This window comes from Sceloporus occidentalis, unplaced genomic scaffold, assembly GCF_023333645.1.
Source record: "Sceloporus occidentalis isolate IW3139 unplaced genomic scaffold, rSceOcc1.0.p SCAF_3, whole genome shotgun sequence".
Lineage (NCBI taxonomy): Eukaryota > Metazoa > Chordata > Lepidosauria > Squamata > Phrynosomatidae > Sceloporus > Sceloporus occidentalis.
Genome location: NW_028316983.1, coordinates 54977049 through 54997637, shown reverse-complemented (window position 1 = coordinate 54997637; position 20589 = coordinate 54977049). Strand labels below are relative to the sequence as shown.

The 20589-nt window shown below is 40.8% G+C and overlaps 1 protein-coding gene across 3 annotated transcripts in view; it reads left to right on the top strand.

Moving 5' to 3' along the window:
* The window catches only part of CR2 (complement C3d receptor 2), a 76523-nt gene that overhangs the window by 29325 nt on the left and 26609 nt on the right, over positions 1–20589 (top strand). For all 3 annotated transcript variants that reach the window (XM_089514447.1, XM_089514445.1, XM_089514446.1), the window contains exons 10-17: positions 17–205; positions 3348–3444; positions 5052–5140; positions 5678–5878; positions 7645–7827; positions 8839–9021; positions 9405–9587; positions 16248–16430. In XM_089514447.1, the coding sequence (XP_089370573.1) occupies positions 17–205; positions 3348–3444; positions 5052–5140; positions 5678–5878; positions 7645–7827; positions 8839–9021; positions 9405–9587; positions 16248–16430 (1308 nt within the window). The remainder of the gene's footprint in view (positions 1–16; positions 206–3347; positions 3445–5051; positions 5141–5677; positions 5879–7644; positions 7828–8838; positions 9022–9404; positions 9588–16247; positions 16431–20589) is intronic.

Here is a 20589-nt window from a genome sequence, read left to right as displayed (position 1 = left end):
TACTCTTTATCTCCAGGTGACTGCACCACTCCACCAAAACAGCCTCATGCTACATTGCGGAATGGAGAACTGAAAGACAGCTACTCTGTTGGGACTGTTCTACGGTACACTTGCATTCCTGGTTATAAATTTATAGACAGATCAAATCCTTCTATTATGTGTCTGAACAATTCAGAGTGGTCAACAACACCTACATTTTGTGAAAGTGAGTATCTTTGTTCCAGTTCTGTGTTTGTAAATAAAACTAACCCATCATGATGCTGACTAAAACATACACAAAGATCCAATGTTTCAGAAACTTTCAGCATTTTTAGTTCTGTTCTTTATTTTGTGAAGAAAAATTCAGAATGGCAAGTATTGTTTATAATAAGTAACCTCATTTACATAAAGCTGTAGTTAACCATCCTAAGTGACCTATATAGTTATAACTCAGCATGTTGCCTATGGACAGAAACAGATCCAAATAGTTCAGAAAGTGTTTTTTGTATCATCTAACTGTGGTAGTAGTTACTCTTCTCAATAATAATCTAAAGTAGTAACGTGACAATGCCAGTCTATGCCATTATTCAGGGATAATGAACAAGCTGCTTATATTTCAGAGACATAGCTGTGTTAGTCTGGAATATCAATATGCGAAGGGATCTTGTGGCCCTTTTGAGACTAACTGTGTGAAAGAAGCTGTACCATAAGCTTTCGTAGACTTAATTTATTTCCTCCATGCATTTCTATGGTCTCCATACATCTGAGGATGTAGAACAAGTCTACACAAGCTTATACAACTTCTTTCATACAGGTACTTTAGTATCAAAGTTGCCTTTGTAAGATGCATATAGTTGACCAAGGGTTAATTTAAGTCAGGAGAGAAAACACTTCCCAGCTCCTTGAAAGTTAAAAGTGGCTGGGAAGCATCTTAAATCTCGAGAGCCCAAGGGTGTTTAAAAAAAAAGAACCCAGTAAAAAATATGGGCTGTGGGAGGCAAAGAGTTTTTACTGCTGGACACAGAAGGGATCCAGACTTGCAACTCCCACAGTGCATATCCTGATACTAGAATGCCTGCCCACATGTAGACAGCAAGAGGCTAGTTAGTTAGTGCTGTTAGGGGATTTGTTGTGTTTCCTGGCTGGTTGTTAACAAAAGAGAAAATGTCATTAGTTAACATGGCACAACCAATTATCTTTCTCAGCAGTTGCCAAAACTCTAAAGGAAAAGGAGTTCATGTGCATGCTCATCTACCCCCTTGCCCAATTTCTGTGTCTGGCTTAATGGATCACAGTATTAAGGGCTATCAATAAAAATGAATTTTGAGTTCAGCTTTACAGAGGAGTTCAAAATGTATCATTATATATAAAGAATTCATAAAAATTATTAATTAAACTAGGCACTGGAGAGTCACAAGATGTCATAGAATCATAGAGTTGGAAGAGACCACAAGGGCCATCCAGTCCAACCCCTGCCATGCAGGATCTCTCAATCAAAGCATACCCAACAGATGACCACCCATCCTCTGTTTGAAGACTTCCAAGTAGGGAGACTTCACCACACTCCAAGGGAATGTGTTTCACTGTCTAACAGCTCTTAATGTCAGAAGGTTTCTCCTAACATTGAGGTGGAATATCTTTTCCTGTAGCTTGCGTCCATTGTTCTGGGTTCTATTCTCTGAAGCAACAGAAAACAAGCTTGCTCCCTCCTCAATATGACATCCCTTCAAACATTTAAAGAGGACTATCATATCACCACTCTTTTCCAGGCTAAACATCCCCAGATCCCTAAGTCATTCCTCATAGGGCATGGTTTCCAGATCCTTCACCATTTTGGTTGCCCTCTTTTAAACATGCTCCAGTTTCTCAACATCCTTTTTGAATTGTGGTGCCCAGAACTGGACACAGTATTGCAGGTGGGGCCTGACTAAAGCAGAATAGAGTGGCACTATTATTTCCCTTGATCTAGACACTATACTTCCATTGATGAAGTCTAAAATTGCATTGGTCTTCTTAGCTGCCTCATCACACTGTTGACTCATGTTTAACTTGTGGTCTACTTGGACTCCTAGATCCCCTTCACATGTAGTCTCCTTAAGCCAGATGTCCCCCATCCTATATCTGTGCATTTCATTTTTCCATCCTAAGTGGAGTACTTTACATTTCTCCATGTTGAATTTCATTTTGTTAGCTTTGGCCCAACTTTCTTGTCTATTCAGGTCATTTTGAATTTTGATCTTGTTTCTGGGGTATAAGCTACTCCTCCTAATTTGGTGTCATCTGAAAATTTGATAACTATGCTCCCAATACTGTCATCCAAATCATTAATAAAGATGTTGAATATCACTGGACTCAGGACAGAACCCTGTGGCACCCCTCTAGTCACTTCTCTCCAGGATGAAAAGGAGCCATTGTTGAGCACCCTTTGGGTTCGGCCAGTCAACCAATTACAAATCCTTGTAAAAGTTACCTTGTCTAATCCTCATTTTACAAGCTTGTTGGCAAGAATGTCTTGGGGAACCTTGTCAAAGGCCTTACTGAAATCAAGATATACTATATCTATGGCATTCCCTTCATCTATCAAGCTGGTAATTTTATCAAAAAAACCCCAAACCAGATCAGTTTTGTCTGGCATGACTTGTTTCTCCGAAACCCATGTTTACTTTTTGTGATTATGGCACTGCCTTCTAGATGTTCACAGACACTCTGTTTAATAATCTGATCTAGAATCTTTCCTGGTATTGACGCCAGACTAACTGGACGATAATTGTTGGGATCCTCTTTTTTCCCTTTTTGAAGATGGGAACACCGAAAACATAGCTCATTGAAAATATTGCAGTTGTCATGTGCCTTCACATTGTTTCCAAATTCATGGTATCTCTAGAGGGAACCTATCAAACAGTTTTCTAGGGCTGAGAGTGTGTGACCCACCCAAGGTCACCCAGCAGGTTTCCATGGTTGAGCAGTCTGATGCGCAAAGCACCACACCATGCTGGCTCTCCCTTGATAATACACTTGTCCTTCTGTTTGCATGGACTTCAGAACCACGACCCTCACTTACTCACGAGGAGCAAATGAAGGAGGTTAAAATGGGGCATGCGCCCCCATTCATGCCTATTGGGCTTGAATATCTGCAAGTTTCTGTTTTTGTGGGGAGGGGGGGCCTGGTACGTATCCCCCACCAAAACGGAGGGCTGACTGTATAGGCATCTCAGATTCTAGAGATACCATTCTTCTCTAGCCAGATTCTGTTTCTGAAAGATTGACAACATCTGAAATATATTATTTTCTATATATTTGAAATATATCTGTAAGCACGTTCATTCTTTTCTAAGAATCAGGACAGCTAATCCTAATTCTCCCTTTAGGAAAGCAGTGTAAGGCTCCAGCTGTAGAGAATGGCAGAATAGAATCCACAGGTGACCTCCGGCTTGGTGAAGAAATAACCTATGTTTGTGACCCAGGGTGAGTTACAGTCACTTGTGGTAACAATTTGTGCAAAACCCTTGGCAGGGGTTTGATGTATGTGTAACTGAAAGTCACACACATATTAATTCTTGAAACATAGACAGAACTGAAACCTGAGCCATTAACTTTATGTGTAATATTTATGTCTATCCTAAAGAGTAAAATCCTTCCAAAGCATCTTAATAAATAAATAAATAAATCTCACAATTCATGTTTTATAAATACATTAAGAAAATTATAGTCAGGAAGCATCAAAACATAATTTAGGCAGATCCCATCTCTATGTCTTGCTGTCAATTAATTTGGGTGGATTGGGGTGGGGAGGACTTTCTAGCTGCAACAGGCGCTGATGTTTCCCCCACTCTCATTAAAACTTAATGTATCCCATCAGAAAGAGAGACTGAATTTCATCTCCTATTTGAGGAACTTGCTCTCCTTAATTAGTTAAGAAGATCCTAACCTTCATTTGGGGCAAGTCAGGTTGGTGGCCACTTTGTTTCAGGTGTGGGATTCTGGGACTAAATTTCTGGAGCAGTCTGTTGTTATCTCCAAGGCTTTGCCTGAAGCATTCTCTTTTCTGGCCATTCTTGGAGAAATACAGAGTGCAAATTTGCCCCTCTCTCCCCTCCTTTGACTCAATATAATAATGGAGACTGGGCATAGTTGGCACCTGCCTATAAGAAGGAATGAGAAAGTAGGCAGAGTTCACTCTACCTCTGGCTGTTGTACTGTCCACAGAAAATAAAAGGAAAAATATCTGCCACTAGTTGATACTCACTTATACTATTTCAACAAGCATGACAGACTAAATCTTTACTATTGCACCTCCCAAACTGAGAAAGCAGATGACTATGCTACATGGTCACCTATTTTTCCAACTGCTATTTGTTTTCCTGCTGTAATGGTTAATAGCTATTTAAAGCAGCAGCAGCAACAACAACAGAGTAGTCATACAGTTTCTAATCTATATTTATTTAATTTTTAATATTTAAATAAATAAATTTCTATTATATAGCTTTTTACTGCAGGAGAATTTCATCCCTGAATACTCTAAAGCAGGAATCTGCCACCTGGAACTCCCACCCCTCCCAAAACAGAAAGCCTTTCTAAGCCTAAGCGTGATGCATGAATGCATGAATAGTTGCATTACCATTGGAAAGCTTCATAATCTGTAGCAGGCAGCTGTGTTGCTCTTTCATTTATGCTAATCCTCTCTTCAGAATTGAAGTCATTCATATTTATCTTAGTCGAAGCTGATAGCAATTATTTCAGTTAGTGTACCCTCTGGAAAAATATCCTAAAGAGAGCTTTTCATCGAATCCATTCCTATGCCTTTAGGATACTAGGCAAAGACCTCCTTAAGTATTGCCTAAACAGATTTTAATCTGTTTGATAATATGTTGTTATAGCAGTTGTGCTTACTTTTTTTGAATTGTTTGTTTGATTATCTTATATTTCTGTAAGGGGCCCTGAGAGTGATAATACAGTAGAGTGGGACTTAAATGATTTCAATAAAATAAACCTACCAGGTACAAGATACCACATATGTACATGCTGTTTATTTTATATCCCCTTTTAAAAATATAAGATCTCTCTTTCTTTAGGTACAGAGCAATAGGGAGGACAACTGCTCGTTGTACTTTGTTCGAGGGTAACAAGGTTCTGTGGGATAACGACCCTCCATTGTGTGAAAGTAAGATGAACTGTTCCTTTAAGCTTGTTTATGTTTGTCTCAGTGCATTTCAGTATTGAGGATCCTTTAGTCTACCCAGGCTTTTGTACAAGTCAATATCTGTACTGTTTCCTCTCTACAAATTTGGGTTGATGCCTGAAAGCATAAATGAATAATAACTGTGACCCTCCATACACTCTTTTTTATGCCTCCTTCCCTCTTCATGCCATCCCAGCTGAGGTACAAACAAAGCCCAGGGTGCTTTCTGACATAGTCCAATATGTTTGCCACAATGGTTGTTGCCAAGCACCTGGTGATGCCTACAGTTTCTGCTAGGGCAGGAGGGTGGTATGCTGAAATAACTCGCAGGGTTGTTTGCAAATGGTGCATGAAGGGAACTAAAAGCTTTGGATAAAGTGAGACATTTTTTGTGAATAGATAAAAGGAAATTGATGAAAGAGATCAATAAGATCATTCCAACCTCTGAATACAGCCCTAATAGTGATCATTATGCTGTTATAATGTGTGTTTGACCAATTAATGCTGATTCTTTTACAGGAATCCCTTGTGAGCGCCCACCCACTATTTTAAATGGAACACACAGTGGGGATACATCTCTTGATCACTATACTGTTGGCGATGTGGTAACATACAGTTGTGGCAGAGATCTTTCCCTCATTGGACATTCAAGCATTGTCTGTATAATTGCAGAAGATGGTGTAAATGGAAAATGGGATAGACCTGCACCTGAATGTAAAGGTGATGGAAATTTATGTTTTGATATCTTATGTGGCATCACATTCATTGTACAAAAATAATATAATACAATTGTGGGTGGAGTCACCTAACTGTGTAATCCAGGGGTTCCCAACCTGGGGGTCGCAACCCCTTTGGGGGTTGCTCGACCCTTTCTTGGGGGTCACCAGGTTGGGATTCCCCCCTGCCTCCCCCTCCTCCCTTTTTCCCTGCAGGTGTCAGCGCTATCTCCGGCAACCGCGGGTAGAAGGGGCCAGGGTCACCTCCTCCCCTTCTCCTCACGGGTGCCATCAAAGGCACCCAGGAAGAGAAGGGAACAGGGCCGGGGCCGCCTACTCCCCTTCCCTTCTCCTCACGGGTGCCATTGAAGGCATCCACGAGGAGAAGGGAACAGGGCTGGGGTCGCCTCTTCCCCTTCCCTCCTACTCATGGAGAACATTGATCAGGAAGGAGACTGCAGTCAAGAAATAAAAAAAAAGGCTAGGAATCAGAAGGGCAGCTATGAAAGAAGTAGAAAAGATCCTAAAGAGTAAAGATATACACCTGAACACTAAAGTTAGAATTGTAGAAGCCACCATATTCTCTATTACCTTGTATGGATGCAAAAGCTGGACAGTGAAGAAAGCAGATAAAAAAATTCATTTGAGATGTGGTGATAGAGAAGTGCTGAGGATACTGTGTACAACCAAAAAGACAAACAAATGGGTCTTCAAACAGAACAAGCCTGAAATCTATCTGGAACCCAAGATGATCAAATTGAGGTTGTCGTACTTTGGCCACATCAAGAGAAGGCATAACTTAATAGAAAAGACAATAATGCTAGTAAGGGTGGAGGGATGCAGAAGGAGAGGAAGACCCCACGCTAGATGGATAGACTCTATCAGAGATGTCACAGGTATGAATTTACAGGACTTAGGCACAGCAGGGGAAGACAGGCAGTCTTGGAGATGTCTCTTTCACAGGGTCACCATGAGTCGGGATCACCTCAAAGTCAGCTAACAACACCAAAACGTTTCAAGAGAATAATTTCTTTGGTCAGCCAGTTAAGTTGTGGATGCCTCCTTTTTAAAGTGGAGTTGAGGGGTGAGAAGGCTGTTGCATAGGCAAATATAAGAAAATAGCTTCTAGAAAAATGTGAGGGAAGAAGTGGAAGTATTTCTTTATATGTCATTAAATGTAACATTCTTTTTAAAAATGCTTTTTCCTTTTGCTTCTAATGTGATACCCCATATATCATACCGACGTTGTGGTCAAGGTGTTTCTTAAAACCATCTAGAGCAGTGATACTCAGTGCAGTAGTCTATGGATTAGTGCCAACCTGTAAGCCATCATTTCTGGTGTACGACATGTGTCTAGGAACGAAAGAAAGAAAGGCAGAGAGACATAGTTGACAGAATGGACCCAAAGATTATACTGGAACTTCACACATAGTGGTAGGAGTTCTATACACACACACACACACACACAGAGAGAGAGAGAGAGAGAGCTCACTCATCAGACAGCCCAAGAAGCACTAGTTTAGCGAACTTGAAGCAATATATTTGTATATATTATAGCTTTCATTAATTCAGTTTTTTAAATGCGAACCACAAGAAATGAAACTGGTTTGGAGGTGTCTGATTTGGTGTTGTTCTATACAGTGTCTGCAAACATAACTGATAATATTTCATTATGGCTACAGGTGGTTATATTAAATTGTTTTTAAGCTTAAGCTTCTAGGAACTGCTTTGATGCAAACACTTTCTTATTCATTGTTTCTCTCTTTCCAGCTGTCCAGTGTAGCAGACCACAAATTCAAAATGGAAGGCTAACAAGTGCATTTCAGCCTATATATAATCATGAACATGTTCTGCAGTTTGTTTGTGATTCTGGCTACTCTCTGGTGGGACCTGAGTTTGTAAAATGTGGGGCTGACAGCATGTGGCACCCTGAACTTCCAACATGTGTCAAGGGTAGGTGTTTTATTATACATACAAGAATTTCAGAATTGATATGTGATGCTTTGAGCTGAAGAGCTTATTTCTACAGAGCTAAACACTTAAATCACGTTACTACTCACCCCTGTATTCCCACTCACTCCATATGGAGATAAGCAAAATGTTGCTGAGATAGCAGTAACTAGAAGAATAGTGATATGAAGCCAAAAGAAATGGAACTGGTTTTTCTGTTCTGTTTTGATGGTAGTATGGGTAGCTTTTCTAAAAAAAAGAAGGCATGGTTCATTGTACAGTGCACCCACGTAATACGCGGGCGCGCTTTACGCGACTTGAGCATACACACTCAAGCCGCGGGGCGGAAGGGGCAGCGCGTCCCATTCAATTGAATGGGTGGCACGCCTGTTGTGCTCCGCACGCCGCTGTGCACGAGCCCCATTGTTTCCAATGGGGCTTGAGCATAGGCGGAATTCGCCTTACACGGAGGGATCCGGAATGGATCCCCGCGTAAGGCGAGGACCCACTGTATTTCATTATGGCTGCAAAAGATTTAGTTTTAGTGGTTCTTACTGTATATACTCATGTATAAGTCTAGAAATTTTAGTCAAAAAATTGACCCCAAAAACCTAGATCGATTTATCCACGGATCAATGTAAATTCTATATTTTAACTCTTATTAAAAAGAGAACCATCCCCTGGTGAAAAGCAAGAGAGCAATTGTCCTGGAAGCACTGACTTCCCTTTTCCATCCAACCTTTAGTATGAGCCAAAACAGTTATGCTTGCCATAATTTTGTTGGTTCTTTGGCATTGTTTTCCTTTGCTTCATTTAGATCCATTGTTGCATGTCCCCAGGTTTCACCCTCGACTTATCCAAGGGTCATATCAAAATCTATAATTTTGCCCCCCCCAAATCTGCCCTCAACTTATACATGAGGTCTACTTATAGTCGAGTTTATACGGTACATACATTGTTCCAGGTACTGATTGGGAAGAAACACTTTCTTCAGTGTTTTTCTTCTCTTTCCAGTGGTCGAGTGTAGCAGACCACAAATTCAAAATGGAAAGCTGACAACTGGAATTCAGCCTTCTTACCCTTATAAGCATGTTCTGCAGTTTGTATGTGATTCTGGCTACTCTCTGGTGGGACCTGAGTTTGTAAAATGTGGGGCTGACAGCATGTGGCACCCTGAACTTCCAACATGTGTCAAGGGTAGGTGTTTTATTATACATACAAGAATTTCAGAATTGATATGTGATGCTTTGAGCTGAACAGCTTATTTCTACAGAGCTAAACATTTAAATCACATTACCACTCACCCCTGTATTCCCACTCACTGTCCATATGGAGGTAAGCAAAATGTTGTTGAGATAACAGTTACTAGAAGAATAGTGATATGAAGCCAAAAGAAATGGAACTGGTTTTTCTGTTCTGTTTTGATGGTAGTCTGTGTAGTTTTTCTAAAGAAAAGAAGGCATGGTTCATTGTATTTCATTATGGCTGCAAAGGATTTATTTTTAGTGGTTCTTACATACATTGTTCCAGGTACTGATTGGGAAGAAACACTTTCTTCAGTGTTTTTCTTCTCTTTCCAGTGGTCGAGTGTAGCAGACCACAAATTCAAAATGGAAAGCTGACAACTGGAATTCAGCCTTCTTACCCTTATGAGCATGTTCTGCAGTTTGTTTGTGATTCTGGCTACACTATGGTGGGAAATGAGTCTGTAAAATGTGGGGCTGACAGCATGTGGCACCCTGAACTTCCAACATGTGTCAAGGGTAGGTGTTTTATTATACATACATGAATTTCAGAATTGATATGTGATGCTTTGAGCTGAAGAGCTTATTTCTATAGAGCTAAACATTTAAATCACATTACCACTCACCCCTGTATTCCCACTCACTGTCCATATGGAGGTAAGCAAAATGTTGTTGAGATAGCAGTTACTAGAAGAATAGTGATATGAAGCCAAAAGAAATGGAACTGGTTTTTCTGTTCTGTTTTGATGGTAGTCTGTGTAGTTTTTCTAAAGAAAAGAAGGCATGGTTCATTGTATTTCATTATGGCTGCAAAGGATTTATTTTTAGTGGTTCTTACTGTATATACTCATGTATAAGTCTAGAAATTTTAGTCAAAAAATTGACCCCAAAAACCTAAATCGATTTATCCACAGGTCGATGTAAATTCTATATTTTAACTCTTATTAAAAAGAGAACCATCCCCTGGTGAAAAGCAAGAGAGCAATTGTCCTGGAAGCACTGACTTCCCTCTTCCATCCAACCTTTAGTGTGAGCCAAAACAGTTATGCTTGCCATAATTTTGTTGGTTCTTTGGCATTGTTTCCCAGCAGAGAGGGTCTTGACCTCCTGAATCATGGGTTATGCACCTCCCATTAGCTCCTGTAGGCAGGGACAAAGAAAAGACCGGCCCCCTATATAAGGAGGGGCTAACCCCCCCTTGGGCCTCAGTCTTGTTCCTGCCTAAACTCCTAGCAGGACATACTTCTTCGCCAGCGAATTTGTTTTCCTTCATCGAAGCGGTCAGCGTTGTTTTTTATTGATCTCCCTCCCCCCCTCTTCCCTGCCTCCCTTCCCCTCTTGGTGGTGGACTATGGCAGAGGACCCTAAAACACGGGTTAAGGGCCTCCCCAAGTGCAGGCTCCCCCAGCTCAGGGTCTGCCGGCGCAGCAGCGAGAGCCAGCGACAGAGGGAGAGGTAGAGGCCCAGCCAGAGGAGAGGGTTCCCCTCCATGGCAGTGATCAGGCCCCATCCTTCCGCCCGGGCCTCCCAGGTCCCCAAGGCGTAGAAGAGGCCCCGGCGCCAGCTGGTCTCACCGAGGTGAGTGCAGACCGAGAGCTAGGTGACTTTGTCAGGGCCATTTTCGCCCGCGAGGCAGCGAGCTTTTGGGGCTGGGAGACATTTCCCAGGCAAGGCAGGCCTGCCTATGACCCTACAAGATGTGTCTCTCCGAGCCAGCAAGGTTTTTCCTTTTCCGAAAGCGGTTTGAGAGTTTTCTTGGCCTTTCCTTCTCCTCTCTCCTGCCTTTCCTCCCTTCTTTGGTGGTGGCTATGGCAGAGGACCCTGAGAGCATGGGTGAAGGGCCATCCTTAACCCATGCTTCCCTAGCTCAGGGTCTGCCAGCTCAACAGAGGGAGCTGGCTTCAGAGGGAGACCCATTGGGAGGTGTTTGCTGTTGCTCTGCAGCTTCTTCACTATTGCCAGTCCAGTCCTTTTATTCTCTTCGTTTCTCTTGCTGCCTTGGGATCATGAAGAAGGACTTAATATGGCAAGGGCTCCCAGGATTGGACAAAGGTCTTGGCTTTGCCAATGACTCTCCGTCTCCTCCAAGCTGCCCCCCTCTCATGGTGGGAGCACAGGAGATTTCTGCAAACAGCATTGCAGCACATGGGAGCTGTGGGAACAGATGGTGAGGGGTTTCCCCTCCATGTCTCTGTTTCTCCACATCACCTCTGCCCAGCCTTTTTAAGGCCAGGGATCAGTGAAGAAACTGGCCAGAAGTCATGGAAACTTCCCTCCTCAGCATCTCTGCCCAGCCAGAGTTCAGAGGACAGGCCAGCCAAAGCCATGGCAAAGGATTTCTCTGCATCACTTCTGCCCAGCCTGTTTAAGGCCTGGGATCAGTGAGGAAACTGGCCGGAAGTTATGGAAACTTCCCTTCTCAACATCCCTGCTCAGCCCATTGGGGCCCAGATTACAGAGGACAGGCCAGCCAAAACCGTGGCAAGGAATTTCTCTGCATCACCTCTGCTCAGCCTAAAACAGGGCCAAGGTCAGAGAGGCAAGCCAGCCAGAAGACACAATAAAAAGGTGAGTACCAGGGGCCCTCTCTCTCCAGCCACCAAATAACCGTTGCCAGATCTAATGCCCTCGCTCAGGGCAGGCATTGTCAGGAGGCCTCTGCCATGGCCATTACAGGCACTATGCCTAACATAAGATTTGGGACTCTGCCAGGAGGAGAGATGGGGGCATAAACCCTTGGTCTCCCTCTTCCTTCCCATCTCTGGCCCCAGTAGCACCCAGGACCCCAACAGGTGTGGGGGATCCTTTGCAGACTGGAAAACACACGGTGGTGTTGCCAGGGTTCCTACACTTTTATTTTGAATTCTTATAATGAGATGGTGTGTAATGAGACAGAGGACTCCTCCTCTATGTTATACAGCCACATGGTTGTTAAGGAAGGTGGACTTGGCCCAGCAGGTGCTGAAGCTTCCAACTCTAAAATGGTCTTTTTTGGCTGCCACAGAGCACCCCACAAAAAAAAACAAAACACAAAGTGGCTTCATGTCCTCCCCAGAGAGACCATGGCCTCTGCCACTCACTTCTATACAGAGGCTGGAGGGCCATCTATCAGTTATGCTTTGATTGAGAGTTCCTGCAGGGCAGAATGGGAGTTGGACTGGATGGCCCTTGGGGTCTCTTCCAACGCAAAGATACTATGAGAGAACACATGGATACCTTTTCTCCTGAGTTCCCTTCACCCCCTATTGTGTTTGGCTGCCCCAAACTATGGCACTCTTGAGAGAGCAGCTTGAGTGCTTGGCCTCTCCTTTCCATCAGAGATTATCCTTTCTCAGGATACAGACTTACCTCAGGTAAATGTAGAGCCATGTATCACAGCAGCCCCTCTGCCCTTCCCAGCTACCTATGCAAGTGGAAAGGGAGTTGACCAAGCCAGCTTCTATCTTGCAGCCAGGTTACTATAAAGCCTGCCTGAGATTGAAAGGGCTAAGCTTCTAAACCCCAGCTTGAAGTTGGGGCTGTCTCAAACATAAATAAAACAAAGTGCCCTGTGAGTATCAGGGCTACACTACAGGCCATATGCAGCTATCTAATTAATTAATTAATTAATTTGTTTTATTTATATACCGCTATTCCAAAGATCATAGCGATGAACAGCAAGTAAGCTAATTAGCAAGTAAGCTAATTTGCCCCAACAGTCTGGGTACTCATTTTAGCGACCTCGGAAGGATGCAAGCCTGAGTCGAGCTTGGGCCCTTTTGCTGGTCTTGAACTCGCAACCTTGTGGTTTTGAGTGAATGGCTGCAGTACAGGCATGGTTCCAAATGGTCTTCAGTCACTGCTAACTTAAGAGCAGTTTCCTCAGTGCCTGAAAAAGCTACTGCCCAGGCAGCCTCCCTTGATGGGTCAAATAAAAGAGGGGAGAGCCCCCACACCAACAGGTCTGGGGGCTCAGATTTACAAGAGATACTGGTTAACTTTTTCTGGTGTTCATTTATTACCGTTAGCCCAGAAAGTTTGAGTGGTGCTGTTTCTGCTCAACCCCCCCCCCCCTCTCCTTTTTCCAGGCCAGAGAAGATGCCTGGAAACTAATTCAACAAGGGAAGGGGCTAGTCATAAGCCAACATGATGATTTTTCTTCCTTCCTCATGGGCCTCCATCTCTGTCTCCTTTGGGGCCAGAGCCGTTTTGCCTTAGCTGGAACAGCCTAAGACATAAGATGACCATATGGTTCTACCTCCTTTGTTATCAGCCATAACACTTCTCATTGAGAGCATAAGCTTTAACAATTCAGATTCATTTAAATGCTAATAGACAGGGTGACCCAATGAAGGAGACGGCCTCTGATCACTCAACAGACCTCTAATGCTTATATGCATTGAGGATCCTTGAAAAAACATCTCATGAGAGGTGATAGATATATTGGATCAAGGTGACCAACCAAGCTCCACTTTATTGTCATAAGGGTTATGTTCCTGTTATAAAACATAGGGAGCCTCAGTCAGCTAGCCTCAGGAGAGGTGGCTCCCCTTGCCTTCCCTTCTTTCATAGGAGAGATGTCTGTTAAAGGGAAGAAACAAAACAAAACAAAAAAATACAGTTTCTTCCATGAGAGGGCTCTCCCTCACTAATTCAGGGGGTTAAGAAAAATTATTTTCAAAACAAACAAGACAGCCTCCTCTCCATGGGGAGGAGACCTCCCCTTCCTCCATGAGTGTTTTAAAACAATATAATCAGGGTTTTCTGCTAAGGGGTTACTTCAAATCCCATTCAGACATCCTGCAGAGCCCTGAAGAGTCTGCCACAAAGATCGCAATTACCTCTTACCTTGGCTAGATAGTTACTTTTTAAATAACAATGCCTGCTGATGGACTTGCCATTCAGCTGCTGCCTGGCTTTTAAGACCTATTTTAACAATGTCTATCATGCATATGATGAGTTGGGCTCAAGGACATGAAGGTTAATGCTGCCAATCTCTTTCTTTTAGCGGTCTCAGGGTGCTACACAATTCCTTTGCATATTGTTGGGCATGCTTTGATTGTGATTTCCTGCATGTCAGGGAGTTGGACTTGATGGCCCTTGTGGTCTCATCCAACTCCATGATTCTATGATTTTAGTGTTATAAGCTTAGCTGCTGTGGGTGAGTGTCTTATCCCTGACTGGGTTTCATGCCAATTAGCTTACTTGCTGTTCACCGCTATGATCTTTGGAATAGCGGTATATATGAATAAAACATATTATTATTATTATTATTATTATTATTATTATTACTATTATTGGCTGGCCCAAACAACACCATTGTCCACTGCCTTCTGAGGCTGGGAAGATGGACTTCCTAGTGCCTATGCCTTGTTTTTTCTGCTAGCACAGCTTGTTTTCAAATTTTAAGTGGAGGTCAGACATTAACATTCCTCTTTTGGAGTGTTAAGTCTTAATCACTAGTGAAATCACCTTAATAGGAGATCAGTGATAGGCTGAAAGCCGCCATAGGTCCAGATTAGATCAGGCTCCATTCTGATTGATCACATAATCCACTGCTTTAGACAAGTTCTCATCAACTGCTTCAGGTTTTCAGTGGCTGACCTGCTATAGTCCATCTAAGATGACATTCAGAAGGGACTTGACCCAACATGGTTTTAAGGCAGGTGTCGGCCATCACGTCGGTTCTGCTCCATACGAGAGCAGCTAGAATGGCGGCCATCCTCACACTAATAGGCTATTGAGGGGAGTTTCCAACAGGGCCAGCCCACCAGACATCGTTTTCCAACTTGGGGTGTGAACACGGTCTTAAACGCGCTGATGGTTGGACAATTCAAGTCCCTTCGGGAGGCCTCCCTCAAACACCCCTCCTTCAAGATCATCTTCCTCATGGCCATTACCTCCGCCAGACAGAGCTGGGGCCCTGTCAGTAGGTAAAGACTTGTATATTTTTAGGCCGGTCTCAGTGTGCCTTCATCCAGATCCTACCTTCGTGCCTAGGGTCAACTCAGCCTTTCAGGTGTCATAGGACATTCTCCTGCCTTCATTCTGCCCCGATCCTAAGAAGGACTTGGGAAAGACCTGGCACACATTGGATGTGCGCAGACCCCTCAAAATCTACATCAAGAAGACTTCAACCTTAAGGTCATCTGAAATGTTGTTCGTTTCCTTTCTTCCAGGCTCTTTGGGGTTCAAGGTATCTGCCTCGACTCTGAGTAGGTCGATCAGGTCTGATATTCAAGAGAGCTACCTTACTCTTGATGCCGCTCCACCCGAGGGGGTGAGGGCCCACTCTACGGGGAGTGCGTCCACTTCGGTGGCCCTGGTCGCTAAGGCCTCTCTAGCCGAGATTTGCAGGGCGGCGACATGGAAGTCGCCCTCCACCTTCATTAGACACTATAAGCTGGATGTGTTCCAATCCGCTGAGGCGGTCTTCGGAGGGGAGTCCTCCAACAGGTGGTGGCTGGTTCCACAGGTTCTAGCTAGGCACCTTCCCTCCCTGCTTGAGAGGGCTTTGGTAAATCCCATGATTCAGGAGGTCAGGACCCTCTCTGCTGGGAAAACGAACGTTGGGTACTTACCGTGACACGTTCATTTCCAGCAGACGAGGGTCCTGGCATCCTGCCCACCCGGGGTGCCGCCTGCGGTCCAGCCCGGCCTGTTGACTGTCTCTGCTTAATGTTTTCTGTTTGCTGGTTGTTTGTTTCCTTCAGAGGCCTGACACCCCGGAGATGGCCCTTAGGGTTCATAATTGTTGTGCTGTTTCTCACCAGTAAAGGTCCAGGTCTTGGTTTATTTGCTATTCGCTTGGCTTGTTATTGACTGAGGCCCAAGGGGGGTTAGCCCCTCCTTATATAGGGGGCCGGTCTTTTCTTTGTCCCTGCCTACAGGAGCTAATGGGAGGTGCATAACCCATGATTCAGGATACCAGGACCCTCGTCTGCTGGAAATGAATGTGTCACGGTAAGTACCCAACGTTCGTTTTTCCTTTGCTTCATCATTTAGATCCATTGTTGCATGTCCCCAGGTTTCACCCTCGACTTATCCAAGGGTCATATCAAAATCTATAATTTTGTCCCCCAAACCTGCCCTCAACTTATACATGAGGTCTACTTATAGTCGAGTTTATACGGTACATACATTGTTCCAGGTACTGATTGGGAAGAAACACTTTCTTCAGTGTTTTTCTTCTCTTTCCAGTGGTCGAATGTAGCAGACCACAAATTCAAAATGGAAAGCTGACAACTGGAATTCAGCCTTCTTACCCTTATGATCATGTTCTGCAGTTTGTTTGTGATTCTGGCTACACTATGGTGGGAAATGAGTCTGTAAAATGTGGGGCTGACAGCATGTGGCACCCTGAACTTCCAACATGTGTCAAGGGTAGGTGTTTTATTATACATACATGAATTTCAGAATTGATATGTGATGCTTTGAGCTGAAGAGCTTATTTCTACAGAGCTAAACATTTAAATCACATTACCACTCACCCCTGTATTCCCATTCACTGTTCATATGGAGATAAGCAAAATGTTGTTGAGATAGCAGTTACTAGAAGAATAGTGATATGAAGCCAAAAGAAATGGAACTGGTTTTTCTGTTCTGTTTTGATGGTAGTATGGGTAATTTTTCTTTTCTTTTCTTTTTTTCTGGAAAAAGTACTTTTTATTTATGTAGTGTTTTTGAGATTTTACAAAACAAAACAGATTTATCTACTTTCCATACATATATATATATACTTTTATATCTTAGTCATTTTTTTTACAACCCCCCCCCCTAAATATCCCCTCAGTGCACCCCACCCCCGGAGCCATTCCCATCTTTATACTCCATCCAAAATTTAACTCCTCCTGTGGAGGTAATTTCCCATCTTCTTTTCTTAGTACATTTTCAATTTTTTTTTCCATATTTCATCAAAATCATTTCTTTTCCATAATCCTTTTTTTCACTTTCAATTTACATGTTAATTTGTCATTAATTGCTAACTTCCAAACTTCTTTATACCAATCCTCCAATTTCACAATTTATTTTGTTTTCCAATTTCTTGCTATAATTAATCGCACAGCAGTAAACAATATTTTTTTCTTCTTTCCATTCTACTTCATTGTATATTGATAACAATACTATATTTGGTTTTCTATCTATCTTTATATTGATAACATTTTCTATCTCTAATATTACTATTTCCCAAATCTTTGTACATATTTACATTGCCACCACATATGTAGATATGATCCTACTTTTGGACAACCTCTCCAACAATATTTTGAATTCTCTTTATTTATATTATGTAGTCTCACTGGTGTCAAATACCATTTCCAAATCAATTTATAATAATTTTCCTTAATTCGTACCGATAAAATTTTCAAATGTCTTTGTTCCAAAATCTTATTCCATTCATTATCACAAATTATACATCCTAATTCATCTTCCCATATTTCTTTTAAAATAGTTTGATTTAATTTTTCCCTTTTATTCTCCATTAATATTTTATAAATTTTACTAGTTATACCTTTCATATTTCCTTTTCCTCCATTTCTTTTCCTTTCTGAACTATTTGTTCAAAATTGTGTATATTTTCCTTTTTCTATATTTTTTCTTCCAATTTTTGAACCATTGTTCTATTTGCATAAAATGTAACCAAGACATATTTATACCCCTAAGTTTTTCTTTTGTATTTTCTTTTCCTATTTTTAATTTCATCCATTTTTCCATTTTATCTATTTTCCTTTCCTTTAATTCTTTATCTAAGAAGTCTTTTAAATCTTTGGGAAGGATTTTCCCCTTATTATTGGTGTTATCATTGAGTTTTCATTCATTAATCCTTTTTTATATTTATTCCAAATTTCTAATATATTTTTCATAAATGGGTTTTCATTTTCTTTAATTTCTTTCCTACTAATTTCTTTAAAGAAAGTTTTCTCTATTTTCATATCTATTTCTTTTTCCCCCATTTCTAACCAATCCAAAAATGGTACATCCAACATACCTTCTATTACATATCTTAAGTGGTTGGCTTCATAATATCCTTTTATATTAGGGAGGCTTAACCCTCCTTTTTTCTGAGACTCGTACCAAAATTTATTTAATCTACGTCTTTTTCCTCCATTACAATATACAATATACATTTAATAACTGTTGCCATTTACTTTATTCTACGACTGATATTTTTAGTGGTATCATTCTGAATAAAAAATTTAGTTTTGGTAAAATTTTAATTTTGACTAACGCTATTCTTCCAAACCATGATAATTGAATTTTCTTATATTCTATTTTTTTAACTTCTTTCCGTAATACTAAAAAATTTTCCCTTCCATTTCTTTTAAGACTTTCGTTATATTAATTCCTAAATATTTTATGTTACTTTTTATTCTTATCCCTAACTTTTTGTTTCATAAACTCCAATTCTTCTTTTTTTGTATAATTAAATAACATCATTTCTGATTTATTCCAATTAATTTGAAGTCCTGTTATCTCTCCAAATAGATTCAAATGTTCCTTAATTTTTCCTATTTTATCCTTTAAATCTTTAATAGTTAATAATGTGTCATCGGCAAATAAACTGATTTTATGTTTTTTTTCCCCAATCCTATTCCTTCCAAACAGCTATCTTTCCTTATAACATTTGCTAACATTTCTATAACCATTATGAATAATATTGGTGAAAGCAGGTATCCTTGTCTTGTACCTCTTCTTACTTTTATTTCCTTTGTAATTCCATCATTAACTATTACTTTTATTGAATTATTACAATACAATTGATCTATTAATCCCCTTATTTTTTCTCCCATTCCAAACTTTTTCATAATTATTTTTCATAATTATTCGAAATATTCCCTTCTTAAATAAATCAAGTTTTCTTGTACTTCATCTATTTCTATCTTTTTCAATTCCTCCCTTTTTGCCTTCAATTCCACATAAGTCTGTTTATTTCTGTTAACTATATATTTATTCTCTAATTGTTCTATATCTTTTTCTAATTTCTTTTTTCTTTCTTCCTGTCTTTTTCGAAGGTTATGTGATTCTTTTATATATATTCCTCTTGTTACTGCTTTCATCATGTCCCATAACAAACCTTTTGTAACATCTTTATTATTTATATCCCATGTTTCTTGCCATTCCTTTCCAATTTTATCTACTATATCTTTATAATTCAATATCTTGGTGTTTAACCTCCACCTCTTTATTTGTTCATAATCTTTCTTAATAATAATTTCTGCACTCACCAAAGCATGGTCACTTACTTTTATACTTGATATTTCAGTATCTAAAACTTTAGTTATATTTTTGAAACAAAAATGTAATCTATTCTAGTATGTTTTATGCACAGCAGAATAATATGTGTATTTCTTTTCATCCCCTTTTACTAGTTTCCAGACATCTATAAATTCCCTTTTTTCATTATTTTATTCAAGTCTGTTATATTTCTATGTTTATCCTTTACTGAGGGATTAGATTTGTCTTTAATCTTATCCATTTGCATGTTAAAGTCTCCTGCTATGATCACATATTGTTTTTGTATTTTTTCCACTTTCTTTAACACTCTCTCATAAAACTCTTCTTGTTTTTCATTTGGCGCATATACATTCACAAATACATAATTATCCTTACCTAGTTCTCCCTGTATTATTATATATCTTCCTTCATCATCTTTTATTACTTTATTTATTACAAAATTACATTTTTTGCTATTATTATTGCTACCCCCTTTGATTTAGAACTTCCAAATGCTTTCTCGTAATTCTTTGCCCAGTTCAGTTTAAGTTCATTTTCCCCCTCTTTCCGTTGGTGCGTTTCTTGAATAAAGATAACATCTGCCGAGTCCCTTTGTAATAAAGCTTCAATCCTTCTTTGTTTAATCACTGATCCAAGACCTTTGCTGTTTAAAGTTGAAATTTTCAGTTTATCTACCATAGTACCGTTTATTTCTTTCTACAATGGCTCCATTTTGTGCAACCCACATCCCTTCTCTCCTCCCCCTGTTTCCCCTCCCCTCCCATGTTCCATTTACCTCTCCACTTCTTGCCTAGAGCACATTGCTCTAGCCCCGGTCACTAAAGCTACCCCTGTGGAGAGGGGTGACGAAGACATCCCAAGGCCCAAAGAAACTGCCAACCTCCCGAGTGCTCATAAAAACAATAAACTTTACTTTAAACTTGATTGCAGTAAATTCTCCTTTCCTCTATGGAAATTCGCTTCCTCCACATACTCCCAGTAGTTCTTCTCCTCCGAGCTTTCCAACCTGAACCACTTCTGCACTTCCTTCAAATTTTTTAGACTCTCCAGTTGTTCTTTCTTCTTCTTTATATATCCCAAGATCTTTCAACAATTGTAGTCCTTGTTCCACCGATTCAATCCTATATCTTTTCCCTGCTTTTTGAATTTCAGAAGTATAGGATGTCCCCAAGTATAATAAATTCCTGCTCTCATCAACGCAACAGTACATGGTTTCATCGACCTCCTCCACATTTTCATTTGCAAGCAGTAGTCATTATATATTTCTAATTTGACATCCTCAAATTTTTTTCTGGATTCTTCCTCA